General features: G+C 44.0%; 1 protein-coding gene across 3 annotated transcripts in view; it reads left to right on the top strand.

Annotated features, from left to right (window-relative positions):
- LOC6545056 (triple functional domain protein) overlaps positions 1-16,204 on the top strand; it is a 39,099-nt gene that overhangs the window by 6,329 nt on the left and 16,566 nt on the right. For all 3 annotated transcript variants that reach the window (XM_026977651.1, XM_015158081.2, XM_026977652.1), the window contains 3 exons: positions 172-2,277; positions 2,337-4,217; positions 4,275-4,478. In XM_026977651.1, coding sequence (XP_026833452.1) covers positions 172-2,277; positions 2,337-4,217; positions 4,275-4,478 — 4,191 coding nt within the window. The remainder of the gene's footprint in view (positions 1-171; positions 2,278-2,336; positions 4,218-4,274; positions 4,479-16,204) is intronic.

Below are 16,204 nucleotides of genomic sequence, written 5' to 3'. Positions count from 1 at the left end.
ACAACAATCGAAAAAACTGTTACATTTCCCGTCGAAAACTGTTTATAAATATATTATTTAAAAGATGATCTTGAACTGGAGTATTGCAAGTGAATGTGAAACATGTGTTCCATGTAATTTATCAAAACCCCTTAGTGCGAATTTTTTGATTATTATTGATTATTCTTACAGGCCCCCGCAAATTCTGGAGGATCGGATATGGACTCGGGCCCCTCCTCCGCCGGACAGCAGTCCCAGCCGTCGCAGCAAACCCGTTCGGTGGGCGGCAATCCGGACATGTCCGCCGCCGTGAACAAAGCCCTGCGGCAGATCGAACTCATCCACACCGGGCAGGAGAAATTGCTGATGCTGTGGCAGCACAAGAAGGTGAAGCTGGACCAGTGCTTCCAGTGGCGCCTGTTCGAACAGGACTGCGAGAAGATGTTCGACTGGATCTTGCACAACCGCGATGTGTTCCAGATGAGCTACGTGGAGATTGGGCACAATTACTCGGTGGCCAAGTCTCTGCAGGATGAGCACCAGAAGTTCGCCGTTGCATCCATGAATGTGTCCGTGAATATCGATAGGATTTTGGCCGTGGCAGCTCGGCTGATCGAAAGTCAGCATTATGCGGCGCAGCACATTAAAACGCTGGCTCAACGCTTGGATCGAACTTGGAAGGACTTTGCCGCGGGCTTGGATGAGAGAACAGCTGTCCTGCAGCTGAGTGTCCTATTCCACCACAAGGCAGAACAGTACTGCAACAGCGTGGCCAGCTGGGCAGCCGCATGTCAGGCCTCGCAGCCTCTACCCTCGGATATCCAGAGCTTGGAAACGGCCATCCGAACGCATCAATCCCTGTATGAGGCTATGTGCCAAGCGTACACCGAGGTTCACTCCACGAGCAAGAAGCTTCTCTATCAGCTGGACCACTTGGTGCAGGTCTGCAATCAACCTCCGCCGCCTGGTGTCCCCGATCACCGAAAGAACAGCAACGGCGGCAGTTTTAACAAGTACGAGAGACAGAATCCTGCAGCGGATTACAGCGAAGGCGCCAGTCATGTATTGGCTGTGATTCATCAGATCCTGAGTCACCACCGCACCCTAGAGGCCAAATGGCATCAGGAAAGGCTACGATTGCATCAGACCCTGGCTCTTAGACTCTTCCAAGAAGATGTGAAGCAGGTCTTGGACTGGCTGAAAAATCATGGCGAAGTTTTCCTTAGGAAAAATACGGGTATAGGCAGAAACTTCCACAAGGCCCGCGTTTATCAGACCTCGCACGATAACTTTGAGAACGTTGCACAGAACACTTATAGTAACGCCCAAAAACTCCTGGCAGCTGCGGACGAATTGGCTAGAAGTGGCGAAGCCGATCCCAATGAGATATACTCTGTGGCCAGGGAATTGGAACTTCAAGTGGGCAGCTTTGCGGAGCGAGTGGAGCAAAGGAGACGCCGCTTGGATATGGCTGTAATATTCTACACCCATGAAAAGGACGTGACCGCCTGGATAGACAAACTTCGAACCGATGTGAGCACGGATGAAACGCGTCTTTCGCAGGAGAACCTCGAGGGCATTGAACGCATATTGCAGCAATACCAGAGGGATCAGCAGGAGAGCTCCGTCAATGTCTGCCTTACAACCATCTCTCAGGGTGAAGCTCTGCTGCAGGAAATGCGATCCCTGGAGTATGCCGACAATACGGGTTCCATTGCCGCTCTCGAGGCTACCCTGGAGAAGTTGAACAAACAGAAAGTGGAGTTGGAGGAGCTCTGGTCCGCCCGCAAGTTTCGCGCCGATCTCATACTGCGTTTGCGCTACTTTGAGCGTGATGCCAGATTGCTGTCCGTGCAAATGGAGATATGGTCTGAAGAGCTCCAGCACGCTGACCTCTCCAGGGACTACCAAAAGGCCGAACAACTTATTCGCATGCACAACGAATCGGTGACGGAAATACAGAACGCCACCTACGAGGTCGTGCAGCAGGGTCAGGACCTGCTGCAGCTCTTTGAGAACGCTGGCTTCATCTCCATGGCGGATGCCACGCACACGGCTCAGGCTAGGATTGAATATCTGCTGGACTTCTTGCGGGAACGGGAGATCGATCTGGAGGAGATGTCCGAGGCTAAGCGGGCCAAGCTTGAGCAAGCGGTGCAGCTATGTCAATTCCAGAACGATGCCAACCAGGTTATATCGTGGATCCGCAATGGAGAAGCCATGCTGGTGGCTAGCTTCGTTACGCCCAACAGTTTGCAGGAGGCCGAGCAGCTACGCAAGGGTCATGAGCAGTTCCAGGTTACACTGAATAAAACTCCAAATAGTTGTACGATTATTAATATATTTCCTTCCTGCAGATCGCCATCGAGAAGACGCACACATCGGCGGTGCAGGTTAAGTACCGAGCAGACGCCCTCATCAATGCCAACCATTACGACCCGCTATCCATCGATGAAATCAGCGACGATGTGACGAAGAAGTGGCAGCAGCTGGTGACCTACGCGGAGGAGCGGCACAAACTGGTGACCGCCTCGATAAACTTCTACAAGACAGCCGAGCAGGTGTGCTCGGTGCTGGACAGTTTAGAGCGGGAGTACAAACGCGAGGACGACTGGTGTGACGGTGGTGGAGGCAGCGACAAAGCTCAAGCCATTGTCCAGTTGATCTCCAAACATCAGGAGCAGAAGGAGGCTTTCCTGAAGGCCTGTACCTTGGCGCGTCGCACGGCGGAGACTTTTCTAAAGTACGCTAACCGATCGCAGCAGTGCTATCAGTATAAAGGAAACTGCGAAGGCCATGTGAAGAGCAAACTGGATAAGCTATTGACTCAGGAAAATCAAGTTCTGGATTACTGGACGCTGCGCAAGAAATCCCTGGATCAGTGTCAGCAGTTCGTTCTCTTTGAAAGAAGTGCCAAACAGGCGATCGAATGGATTCACAACACCGGAGAAGCGTATCTCTCCTCTAGATCCAATCTGGTGGGCATAAGCAAGGAGGAAACAGAAGGCTTGCTTAAAGAGCATAATGAATTCCGAAGCACTGCTAAGGAGACTCGCGAAAGGGTCAAACTTCTGATCCAACTAGCTGATAGTTTGGTGGAGAAGGGTCATGCCCATGCCAGCGATATCAAGCAATGGGTGGCGTCCGTGGATCAGCGGTACAAGGACTTCAGCAACCGCATGGACAGCTACTGCGAGCAGTTGGAGAAGTCTTTGGGCATGTCCCAGCAGCAGTTGCTTCTGGGCTCCGATGGAAATAGTTCGATCAGTTCCTCCTCTGGAGATCGTCATTCGGATCCCACGCTGGAAGCCAAGCTGAACAGCAGCAATAAGGAGAACAAGGAGATAAACGAGGAGAAGCGCAAGTCAGCGAGGAGGAAAGAGTTCATCATGGCTGAACTCATGCAAACGGAGAGGGCGTATGTTAATGATCTGGCCACTTGCATCAAGTGTTTCCTTGAGGAATTCCGAGTGGGAAAAAATGTACCTCCTGCCCTCATTGGTCAGGAAGATGTGATATTCGGCAACATCAGGGAAATACACCACTTCCATCAGAAGATTTTCCTGCGAGAGCTGGAGAAATACGAAACAAGGCCTGAGGATGTGGGCCATTGCTTTGTGACCTGGGCCTCCAAGTTCGATATGTATGTGCATTACTGCAAGAACAAGCCCACATCGAATAATTTGCTGGTCCAGCACGGCGGCAGTTTCTTTGAAGAACTACAGCGGCGCCTGGAGGTGGATCATCCCCTGCCCGCCTATCTCATTAAACCCGTGCAGCGGATCACCAAATACCAGCTGTTACTTAAGGATCTCCTTTCCTGCTGCGAGGAGAGCCACGGCGAAATCAAAGAAGGCCTCGAGGTGATGCTCAATGTCCCCAAGAAGGCCAACGATGCCATGCATCTTTCGCTGCTGGAAAACTGTGATGTCTCCGTAGACAAACTGGGCGAAGTTGTGCTGCAGGATGCCTTCCAAGCCTGGGACACCAAGCAAATCATCCGTAAGGGCAGAGAGCGCCGAGTCTTCTTATTTGAGTTGTACCTCCTGTTTGCCAAGGAGGTAAAGGAGTCCAACGTGGTCAAGTATCAGTTCAAAAGCAAACTCATGACCACCGACATGGGCATCACGGAGCACATCGAAGGCGATGAGACCAAGTTTGCCGTGTGGACGGGTCGTTCACCCATGCTCTCGGATTGCAGGATCGTGCTGAAGGCAACGAGCTTGGAGACCAAGCAGGTTAGTAGCCCATCGATACATAGTTACTTTGCTTTAATACGTTTCTATAATTCACAGATCTGGGTTAAGAAGCTGCGCGAAGTCATGCAGGAGACTTGCTTCTCGGGCACCTCGTTAACTTTGCCCAAGTCTCCAGCTAAACACTCGGGCTCCTCGCAGAGATCCTCGCGGGACTTGGATGAACAGCTCACGGAAAACGATCATGATCGCTGTTCGCTGGCTAGCTTCGGATCGGGTAATACCACAGATAGTGATAATAAGGTAAGTTCGCCCATAATGCGGCCTTTTGTGCTTTGAACTATCTTAAGTGGCAAGATTCCGGAATGTTTTTAGAACCATTACAATATTAGTATAAAAGTTACTCCTGTTAATACCTAAAAGCTCAGAGTGTTCCCATTATTGTGGCTACATAGCTCTTCTCAGCGGGTTTCCCCCTATTGTCCAGGTAGCTTAAAGCTCCAGACGGAACTTTGCGCGTAGTCCTACCTCACATGGAAGCAGCTTGCACCCTAATCCCCATCCAGCACATCTATCTCTCCACGCCAGAGTCGTGGATTCCGCTGCCATTGGCCAGCTGAACTAGTTTTCCCGCTTGCCACGACTCGGACCGGATCGGTTCGGTTCGGGTCCTGCAACATGTTTAAAATTCATAGCAGGGCTTAATGAGATTTTCCTCGCTGGTGCGTGAAACTCTTCGAGACCGCTGCTCGTCGACAGCTCCTAGTTCGCAGCAGCAGTTGTCTGTATCTTGTAGGTCGAGTGTGTGCTGGTTATATATGACTGCTTTTAGCGCTGTTTCGTTACATTTGGTTAATGTAAATTTTATGTGACACTTCTTTATAGTTAGCTCTGTCTGCGAGCGTCTTTCAACTGTCAACGGGCAGCATTTCGGCAGAAACCCACCAGATTTCGCCACTAAAGCTAGGATGCGCGGATTTCGAGCGACTTTACGACCGACATAACCGTTTGTCTTATGTGGACGAGGTTACCGGGGTTAAGGGCTTCGCTTTGTGCCGCTTATATGCGGCTCCAGGATCCGTCCATCACTCTGAAACTTCTGTCCGTGTTTATTTCTTTCTAACTATATTTTATGGCTGAGAACTGATTCAAAGCGCCAATTCTACAAAGCAGATACATCATTCAAAACGTAATGTTAAGAATGATTAGCAATCGTTTGGAGTACGGATTATACTTGTTGTTTATTTAGAGAAATATGTATGCCCACTCTGATAAATACAAAAAATGATTTAGGTCCCTTTAAAAAGTCGGAATTCATTTAAATAATTAGCTGAAACGAAATTCCCGCCCATCTGAAAACGCACAGACCCCAACAATAACAACCTGAGAGAGTGAAAGCTCGGGCAGCAGCGCTCTCTGAGTTTCCGTGGAAAGCTTTCTGGTTTTCTTTTCGCCAATTTGAACCCCCTGTGAGGGTAGTGGGTTAAGGCAGTTAGCATTGCGAATGTTGCGAATGGTGCGTTCGTTGGATTCGTGAATTCGTGGATTCGCGTGCTCCAGTTGCTCCGCAGAGTTTCAGCCAAGAGGTTCGTTCACTCACCGCCGGGCTGCTCGGGTTTTCCTCAGTTTTCCTCTCGGATTTTCCATCGCCTGCTGCCTGCAGATGCGCGCCGCCCGGCCAAAAAAAAGCCAAACGCAGCAGCAGCAATCTCTTCTTCACTAAAACTCTGAAGCTGCAGCTATAGTCTACTTTTCTTTGAGTGTACCCCCTAAGAGGAGCGCAATACGCAACGTCCATAAATTGTATGAAGAAAACCGAGTGTTTAAAAATTGCCCATTATCACAGTGATAAGAACAACTACTTCAAAGATAAAGATACTCAACACACTCCGCCCAATCAAAAATAAAAAAACAATGGTGCCCGCTAATGTCCCAAACATTTAAACAATACCTAAAAAGGAAGATTACATAAATGTCAGCCTCTTGTTTAGGCCTTAAACTGTCCCGAAAACGGGTGTAAACAAAGACCTGGCTTATATAAATAGCTAGAAACAAAAAGTGAAACAACAATCCGAGTAATGCAAATAAAAATGATAAAAAGCTGTTTCTGCTGCCAAAAACTACACAAGCGAGCGGTGGGGGAACCCTTTTTAGCATTTTTGCGAGGGCAAAGAGGGGAAAAAATGAGCTGAAGATGAAAATGTCTGCAGCAGCCGCAGGCGAATATGCCACCCTTCCACCCACTTTTCCGCCACCGCTGCCTTTGACCTTTTTCACGCCTTTAGTCACTTGAGTAGCAGTTACATTCCCCCCATTTAGACGATTCGTTGCCCCAAAAAACCCCTCGAGTACTGCTGTCAACTGCACGGCGATCGCACCGTGTCGTGGCCAGAATATCTGGAATTGCTTAGAAATGTGTAACTATACGAGTATGTTGCAAATACACATTTATTTCTATTTCGTTGAAGGGTTTTCTTAGCACTCACTATTTATGCTAAAAAAGGGCATACTATCTGTCTATGTAATATTATTTTACTGAATTTTGTATCTCGTATTTTTTGGATTGGATTTTCCATACCCATTACTCCCAGCCACATCTTCGGCCGCTCACCATAAAGGGTATCTGATAGTTACCACCAACCCGTGCTTCGTTCTTAGATTGGCCGACTCACCCGAGCTAGGGACATTTATTTCACGCTTATCTATTGCATTTTAATATTTATTTCAACGCGATAGTGTTGTGGCTCCACCGCATTAGCTTAGCTATGCGGTTGGTTGGTTGTTTTGTGGGTTTTATATTGCTTTTTTTCAGTTGCGCCTGATGTAGACACGACATGTTTTGGTCATTATAATTATCGAGTCGATGCATTGCAATTTAATTTGAGTGCCAGTTGGGTGGCTCGCAAACAGAGAAAGCGAGTGCAGTGTGCCCTTTCCGATGTATGCACCAGTTGTCACTGGTATCCTGGCCATTTCCATAAGGGACCCAACCCCTTGGCAAGGACCAGTTTGGCCTAATCTAATCCAATTTGCAGCCGGAAGCAATTAAAACAGCATACGAACAACACAAACATTAGCAACTGTGGTCGCTCGAAACCGCTTAGTTGACCCAACTGAACCGAACAAAGGATTCACATTTTCAATGCGTTTTCCATTTGAAGCTACCCCGCTTTTATTTTGATCTAGTGCACAAAGTTTGAAAGCTAGTTTTAAGTCCAGCAGGCGGGATTAAAACAGTTTTTGAATCCCTTGCGGTTTGGTAGAAACCCATTTTAATTGGAAGTTCATTAAAAATATATATCCTAAAAGTGTTAATCCCTTTACTTTGATAGCATCAGGGAAGTAAGCAAAAGTTGCCAAGCTTACTTTGAGTTTGAGAGGCGAGACTACTAAATTAAATTAGTTTGAAATCTAAGCGTTGCTCTAACAACACCCCATTCTCCCCATTTTCCCCATTTCCCCCGTTGTGTGCATTCATTTGCAAAAATTGAATTAGGTTGGCTTTTTGAGTGAATGAAATGAAAGTATTAGGACAAAATGCAGAGGAGGCAAGGAAAATGGGAAATATTTCTGGCATTTTGTCAACGCCACAAAATGTCAACGAGTCCTTGCAGTGGGTGTAAATACACACACCCTCTTAGCCACAGAAAGGCGCAAAGTTTTCAGTGTTTTTAAAGAGAAAAAACCGAACCAACAGCATCTGGTCAAAAGTGATGGGAATGCCACTTGGCGAACAGCTGCTCAAAAAGCCCTCGAATTTCCTCGAACGTATGCAAATTTTCTCGGCCAGCTCATGCTGAACATTTGCAAATACCCTTACTCTTGCGGCTTAATGTTCCATCCTAAGCCTATAAAAATATCCGAATCAGTTGGGCGAATCAAAGTATTTAGGTACTGAGCCGAAAAATATATTATTTGGGGACTCCAGGGGAGAGTACAATAATTATAGTATTTTTATTACTGGACTTATTATAGTTTAGATTTGAACTGGAAGAAAGAATCTGTCCGATTCGCGCGACTTAAATTCTGTTGTTACTTGCCAGCGTTTTTGGCAAATTGTTTTCCCCCAAACTATTAAAGGGGCATAGGGATGGGAAAATAGCAAGGAAAGCAAACAGTATCTGAGAAAGGCCAGTCATAATTGTTTGGCTGCGATTCCGAGATCCGAGATCGGCGGACCGGGTGAAGTGGCAGTCGCTATGGCGCACCTGCCACAGCTTCCCAATCTTGGGATGTTTTTCGGAAACACGCGCTAAACGCCTGGCAACGACTGTCGAGCAACAAACAGAAATGTGTAAAAATAACAAACCCATGTGCATAGATATAGGTCTTATATACGGACATAGTTCGGGGTAAACAAACGTGCGCTAAGAAAATTCAAGATAAATTTTGGCCCGTTTGGCGGTGGGCAGCTTTTTATCTGTGCAAATAAAATAAATAATATACGCATATACGAGTGTATAACTAAACAGCGAAATCATAACAAAAGCGGCAGAAGTGGCCAAAAAGAAAAGTGGCGGTGGAATGATGCCGACAAGGGCAGCTACTTTGATTTAGTCAATTCGTTTCTGTTAACAGCAATAATCAAATCATTATAAATACTTGGATCTGCTTCTAAAAATAAGTGCTTAAATCAAGGAAAACCCGAATGAAAGCAAACAAAAAGCGCATAGAATATAAATGTGTATCGCTTTCCTAACTAACTTTCTAACTATTTGATTTGCAATAATGTGGACTGCCATCAATAGCCTAAACAAGCAGTTCAGTTTTGAAATACAAATTACCTCGATACACTTTGTCGTGCTGTTTGGTTTTGTTTGCCTATCTAAGTGAGGTTAAATGCCTTTGTTTTGAAGCACTCAATCAATTTAAAGTCATAATTAAGTGCGGCACAGACTGCGCAAACATGGCATTAATTAAAATGCAAAATGCAGGCTGTAGGCTTAAAATTGTTCATACGCCGCGTTGCACTAATTGAAAGTCAAAGACAGCGAGAAACGAGACCGCAGCAAAACTGTCACCACCATAAGTGAAATACACATAGATACCCAGTGCGTTTGTGTGTGCGAACATCCTGCAGGATGTAAAATCCAATCAGGCAGCCTCTCACACACACACACACGTTCGCTGGAAAATAAAAATAAAACATTTCGGCCTAGGAGTCGGAGAACTTTATCGATTTGCGGCTGACTGCTAACAAAGCCCCGAATTTGTTTTAAAAATAAAGAGAGCCCACCGCCTGCTTTTTTCCATTGGACAGTGGATTTAACCGAAAAATGAAAGTGATTGTGTAAGAAAGCCGCAGAAGGGAGCAGACCAAGAAAGCCATCATGAAGAGTGTTAAGAAGTTTCTCAACGAGCGGATGAACAGTGTGGACTCCGCCGACGGAGTGGGTGGAGCCGGCGGAAAGAAGAGCTCGCTGGAGCGGCTCAAGTGCGTGGAGGACACTCCGACCAAGGGCTACGTATCCCTGCCCAATACACCGCTGCCCACAAGCGCACCCATCGCCGTGGGCGATCCCTCACCGTCGCCGTCCATTGCGGACTCTGCTCAAAATACTCCGCTCTGCACCCTGCAGGAGGACGACTCCACATCCCCACCGCCGGCAGGAGCCGGAACGCCTGGCAAGAATGGCCACAGCCAGCAGGAGCAGTCGCCGTTCACCTTTCCCGCCGTGTCCGCCACGTCCGCCACGTCGTCCAGCAATCCCGCCCCCAATCCTGCTCCTGTCCAGCGGAAAAGTCGCCGCAAGATCTCGCTGCCCTGGTTCCGGCAGTCCAGTGTCACGGGTCACGGAGTCTTGGCCCGGCAACATACCATCGATACGCCCAGCTCCTTTCGGTTCTTTCGCCAGCCCAGCAGCAGCGGACTCAAGGTATAATCTAGTAAGAGTATCTTATAGTTTGTGTGGGGCTGTGATATAAAAATGAAGTGTAGGCTTATAAAGGGCAGGAATGCAAACAAACATAATTAGGGCAAACATCATTTTGCGTTGTGATTACAAGAAATTATTTCTGACAAGCGGCGTAATTTTTCTCAATGCTTCAATCAATCCTCCTGTGATAAGGGTTCGATTGATGGCACGCTCGGATAGACGGGCCATCAAACATTAATGCTTAGCATGGCCGCGATTGCCTTGACCTTATCGGGAACTTGGCCCGCTTATCTTTTATTTAGCAGTGGCAAAAGTTTGCCACCCCGCCTCCTCCAGTGGCCCAAAGTGCAAAGGTCACCAGCTTGCGGCACGGATTTTCTTGTGGTCGAGATGCCCTTGGCTTTACTGCCCCCTACAAGTCATGCGACAGTTTTTCCCACCGAAAGCTTTACTTCTGGGTGAAAATCTTTGAGAGATAAACATTTACTATCCCTTCAATAAGAATAGGCTTACCAATAAAAAGTGTCTGCAAATGTGGTGCCGCTCTGAATTATCCCATAAACCTTTATGATGAATTTATAGCCTTCAATAGTAGCAAGACGCCTGAATATATATGGCTAGTGAATCTCTTCCTTAGCTGAAGACTTTTTCTATTTGCAGTACGGGTCTTTGACTTATTGCGTGTTGCGCTATTTGTTTCGATTAGTTGTGGAAGTTGCCGCGTTGCCAGCAAACTGGTTGTTGACCCAAGCAGACAGCGGCAACGCCGTTTAATAAGCCCATTAATCATACGCAGTGTGGTGCGCTAATTTATTTGTTCACCATCGTCACTCACATTCTTTAAATAGTGCTTTCCTCAAGCCCTCGGCACATAATGTATTTATCACTTCATCAGGCCATATAAGCCATATCATCATTGTTGCCGCCCCTGCCTTATTCCCTTCCCCTTCCCCTTCGATGGGCGCCTCCAACGCTTCCTGTGCTGCATTGTGTCTTGTGCTGACCTTGCTCCTGCCTCCATTTCAGTTGACCCCCAACTTCTTTTGTCAGTTTCGGGGCTTGAGTGATGTCTCCGAGCAGCAGACAGCTTCCTGGTCTCCTTATAATCGCATTGCCCTTTCTACTTTCTACTCAATTTACTTGATGCTGGCGGCCTTTCATAAATTTCTGCTTCATTTAAGTTTTCCTGTTGTCGTGGGAGTTCATTTAAGAACAGTGGGCAATGTTTTTATGTCTTGACCTTAAAACAAGGTAGCCGTTACTCAGCTAGTGTAAGTGCGAAAGAGAAATTTCAGATTTTTTTGGAATATCGGTAAAAATTGCGAATAAAATTAGGAAATGAAAAAAATTAGAATTGCGTCAGAAACATTTAGAGGTATGCCACTTCAAAATCCGATTAAGATAAGTTGAGTTATGGACTTTAGAACTTCAGTCTTTGGTCATTTTTGAATTTCTACATCATCATAACATCAGAAAAATGACAAAAATATTAAAAAAAAAAAATTTTCAAATTTGAATGCAGTTTTTTAGAGAATTGCGTCAGAAACATTTAGAGATATGCCACTTCAAAATCCGATTAAGATAAGTTGAGTTATGGACTTTAGAACTTCAGCCTTGGGACACTTTTTAATTTCTCCAACATCATAACATCAGAAAAATGACAAAAATATTAAAAAAAAATAAATTTTCAAATTTAAATGCACATTTATAGAGAATTGCTTCAGAAACATTTAGAGGTATGCCACTTCAAAATCCGATTAAGAAAAGTTGAGTTATGGGCTTTAGAACTTTCGTCTTTGGTCATTTTTGAATTTCTACATCATCATAACATCAAAAAAATTACAAAAAAATCAAAAAAATATATATTTCTAAATTTGAATGCAGTTTTGTAGAGAATTGCGTCACAAACATTTAGAGGTATGCCACTTCAAAATCCGATGAAGAAAAGTTGAGTTATGGACTTCAGAACTTCAGTCTTTGGTCATTTTTGAATTTCTACAACATCATAACATCAGAAAAATTACAAAAAAACTTAGAAAAAATAAATTTTCAAATTTGAATGCAGTTTTTTAGAGAATTGCTTCAGAAACATTTAGAGGTATGCCACTTCAAAATCCGATTAAGATAAGTTGAGTTATGGACTTTAGAACTTCCGTCTTTGGTCATTTTTGAATTTCTACATCATCATAACATCAAAAAAATTACAAAAAAATCAAAAAAATATATATTTCTAAATTTGAATGCAGTTTTTTAGAGAATTGTGTCAGAAACATTTAGAGGTATGCCACTTCAAAATCCGATTAAGATAAGTTGAGTTATGGACTTTAGAACTTTCGTCTTTGGTCATTTTTGAATTTCTACATCATCATAACATCAGAAAAATGACAAAAATATTAAAAAAAAATAAATTTTCAAATTTAAATGCAGATTTATAGAGAATTGCTTCAGAAACATTTAGAGGTATGCCACTTCAAAATCCGATTAAGATAAGTTGAGTTATGGACTTTAGAACTTCCGTCTTTGGTCATTTTTGAATTTCTACATCATCATAACATCAGAAAAATGACAAAAATATTAAAAAAAATAAATTTTCAAATTTAAATGCAGATTTATAGAGAATTGCTTCAGAAACATTTAGAGGTATGCCACTTCAAAATCCGATTAAGAAAAGTTGAGTTATGGACTTTAGAACTTCAGTCTTTGGTCATTTTTGAATTTCTACATCATCATAACATCAGAAAAATGACAAAAATATTAAAAAAAAATAAATTTTCAAATTTAAATGCAGATTTATAGAGAATTGCTTCAGAAACATTTAGAGGTATGCCACTTCAAAATCCGATTAAGAAAAGTTGAGTTATGGACTTTAGAACTTCCGTCTTTGGTCATTTTTGAATTTCTACATCATAACATCAAAAAAATTACAAAAAAATCAAAAAAATATATATTTCTAAATTTGAATGCAGTTTTGTAGAGAATTGCGTCACAAACATTTAGAGGTATGCCACTTCAAAATCCGATTAAGATATGTTGAGTTATGGACTTTAGAACTTCCGTCTTTGGTCATTCTTGAATTTCTACATCATCATAACATCAGAAAAATGACAAAAATATAAAAAAAAAATAAATTTTCAAATTTAAAAGCAGATTTATAGAGAATTGCTTCAGAAACACTTAGAGGTATGCCACTTCAAAATCCGATTAAGAAAAGTTGAGTTATGGACTTTAGAACTTCCGTCTTTGGTCATTCTTGAATTTCTACATCATCATAACATCAGAAAAATGACAAAAATATAAAAAAAAAATAAATTTTCAAATTTAAATGCAGATTTATAGAGAATTGCTTCAGAAACATTTAGAGGTATGCCACTTCAAAATCCGATTAAGATAAGTTGAGTTATGGACTTTAGAACTTCAGCCTTGGGACACATTTTAATTTCTCCAACATCATAACATCAGAAACCTTTCAAAGAGTCTTGTACTTTTCACTTGCATTTTATCACTATTATTACTCCAAGTTAAGTAGATAGTGCGACCATTTGGCTTATCTTGCTAACTCTAAACTAAATCTGGAAAACTGTTTAAGTCTTCTTTTTGTGCAGTGCATATGCGGGAAGCTGCCATTTCGTGTCACGAAAATATTTATGTGTTCGCTGAATATTTCCCAAGCAAATTTGCAGGAGGCGTAAACTTTTGTGAGCCATCTCCTTGCGCGCAGAAATTGAAAGTTGCCCAGTTGCGAATCGCGTTCCACGGGGCGAATGCTTTATGCATTTCGTTATGGCAAACTTTCGAGTGCACACGCAAAATAAATCGCAGGCAACGAAGTGAGGAAGCAGTTTCCCAGTTTCCCCCCAATTTTCTCTGCTGGCGCGTTGAAAAGGAAATTCGCTGCCACACGAAAATGTGTCTCATGATGCTGCTGCTGTCAGCTGCAGTTGGCTGCATCATTGAGCGCTCCTTCAGCTGCGCTTCCTCTATTTTCGCAACTATTTTTCCTTTTCCCAGAGCCACAAGAAAACGCTGGCAACCTAACAATGGAAAATACATTTTGTAGTCGGATGAGAAGGCATAGAAAAATCTTGTAGCTGAGTGGGTACACAACATGCGGGCAAACAAAGTGCAGAAAATGTAGAACAATTTTAATAAATCGCATCGTTCTGCAAACTTGAGGACAAAGTTACCTGCGGATAGCAACTACTACCACTACTCCAAGAACATCGCTCTTCAAGAACATGGCAAACAGACAAAGCCAGGAGGCTCTGTTCCTGAGTCCTTGTCGTTGTCGTTGGCTCCTCAATGGCAAGACTGATATGCAAATTGCGATGGCAAGCCCGGGGAAAAAGTATAAATGCTGAGAAAAAATAGCACACAAAGCATTAGAAGCTGCTGCTGCTGCTTCTGCTGCTGCTGGAAAGCAGAAGGCCAAACGAATTTGTAACTAAATTGTCATCAGAAGTATGCTGTGAGAGCAAAACTCGAGATCCGTGTTGCAGAACCACAGGGTGCAGGACTCTTGACATTGGGTGCACACTGCCAATACGAGAAACAAATTCAAGAGCACTTAAAGCACATACTTTTCGCAGAAATTCAAGCTTAGATAGTTTCGGCTAAGTTCGGATGTGTGCATGGTAATAGGAGATTGTGAGGTAAATTAATAATCTCTATTCTTCGAAACGACGTAGAATGGAATTAAACGCCTTCATATATTAAGCGAATTAAATGGGGCAATAAATCAACATTTACAAATATGAATTATTTGCCATTCGGATTATTCGGATTCTGAAGAACAGCAAACAAACTCCCAAATTCAGAGAATTTAATAACAGCATGTTTTCATTCGCATGCACAAACAAAATCCGTGCCACAGATATAAATCTATGAATATTGAATAAAAGTGTAATAAATTGGCAGAGCCAATCACAACCTAAAATCAAATTAAGGACAGCTTAAAGGATGCAAAAAACTGAGCTTAATTAAAACCATGCAGTTGTTTAATACAATAAATAGTCGGATATGGCAATTGTGCTAGGAATAATGAAATGAAGTCCAGTCAATTTTAGCCTCATACTATGAAATATCGATTTGCTCGGTTTTAATGCTCTCTGTTTCATTTGGGCTCCCGATGTGGTTGGTCGTAATCCCAACAAGGCTTACTGCACATGCCACTAGAATGGCCACCAGGATTCGAAGCCTTAGGCTTGCCTTTCTTTCCGCCTCCTCTTTTTTCCTCGTGGCTCAACGCCTCGCATTTTGGGCCATAAAATCAATGGCAAATGCTGTGACACGCCCACCGATAGACATCGGGATCGGGGTTTTTTTTGTTAACCAGAGCCGCCTCTCGCACAATTGCTCCCCATGGAGAAAAAGTGGGGAGTACGTGGCCACGTCCATCTGTCATCCACAGTGCCCGCTGGCAATCCAATCCAACGGACATGAGCGAGTCTCTGCCGGCCACAAATTGCCGATGTCCTGGCTCCTGGTGCCCCGCAACTGTGCTCCCCCGCCTTCCGTTGATTGCTCTCTCGGTTTTGAGAGTTTAAGAGGGAATCAGTTGGGTCGGGGGACAGGACACCCAACTTGACATGGGGCCAACTCTTTTAAAATCCCAAACAGCATTTGGGCTGGTCAAGGCTGAGCCTCGAAGTCCGAGGCTTCTGGCAGTCGCTTGTTGGTTGTTGGTTGTTGGTTGCTGGTTTTGTTTGGCTGCTGCTCGCACCAAATTGTTGGTCCTTGTGGCAGGGGGATGTGGAACAACGGGTTGATAAGGAAGCAAATTCTATTGCTGTAGCCCAGCTGCTCTGCCAATGCTCATCGGTCATTAAATTCCCGCTGCCTTCTTGACTTTTCACGTACAGAGCGACAGCAGACACTCCTGTAGTAGTGGAATAACTGAATTATTAAACAGGAGTCTACTTAGTGATACTAAGTAATTAAATTGTTATCCACACAAGCGTCGAAAAAGCCCAGTGCCAGTAAAAAGAGCGGAACTTCTTCCTGTTTCCCTTATCGATCTCGATCATGTCGTAGTTGCACGTAATTGATTTGGAATATTATTCGATTTGCGCTGTAAATGACTTTCATTCAGCACTTACGCCCACTTGCAAGCCACACCCCCATCTCCATCCAAAGGCCGCCCATGAGCCACGTTAG

Source organism: Drosophila erecta, unplaced genomic scaffold (genome assembly GCF_003286155.1).
Source record: "Drosophila erecta strain 14021-0224.00,06,07 unplaced genomic scaffold, DereRS2 tig00000021-arrow-pilon, whole genome shotgun sequence".
NCBI lineage: Eukaryota > Metazoa > Arthropoda > Insecta > Diptera > Drosophilidae > Drosophila > Drosophila erecta.
This window is presented reverse-complemented; position numbering and strand designations above follow the sequence as displayed.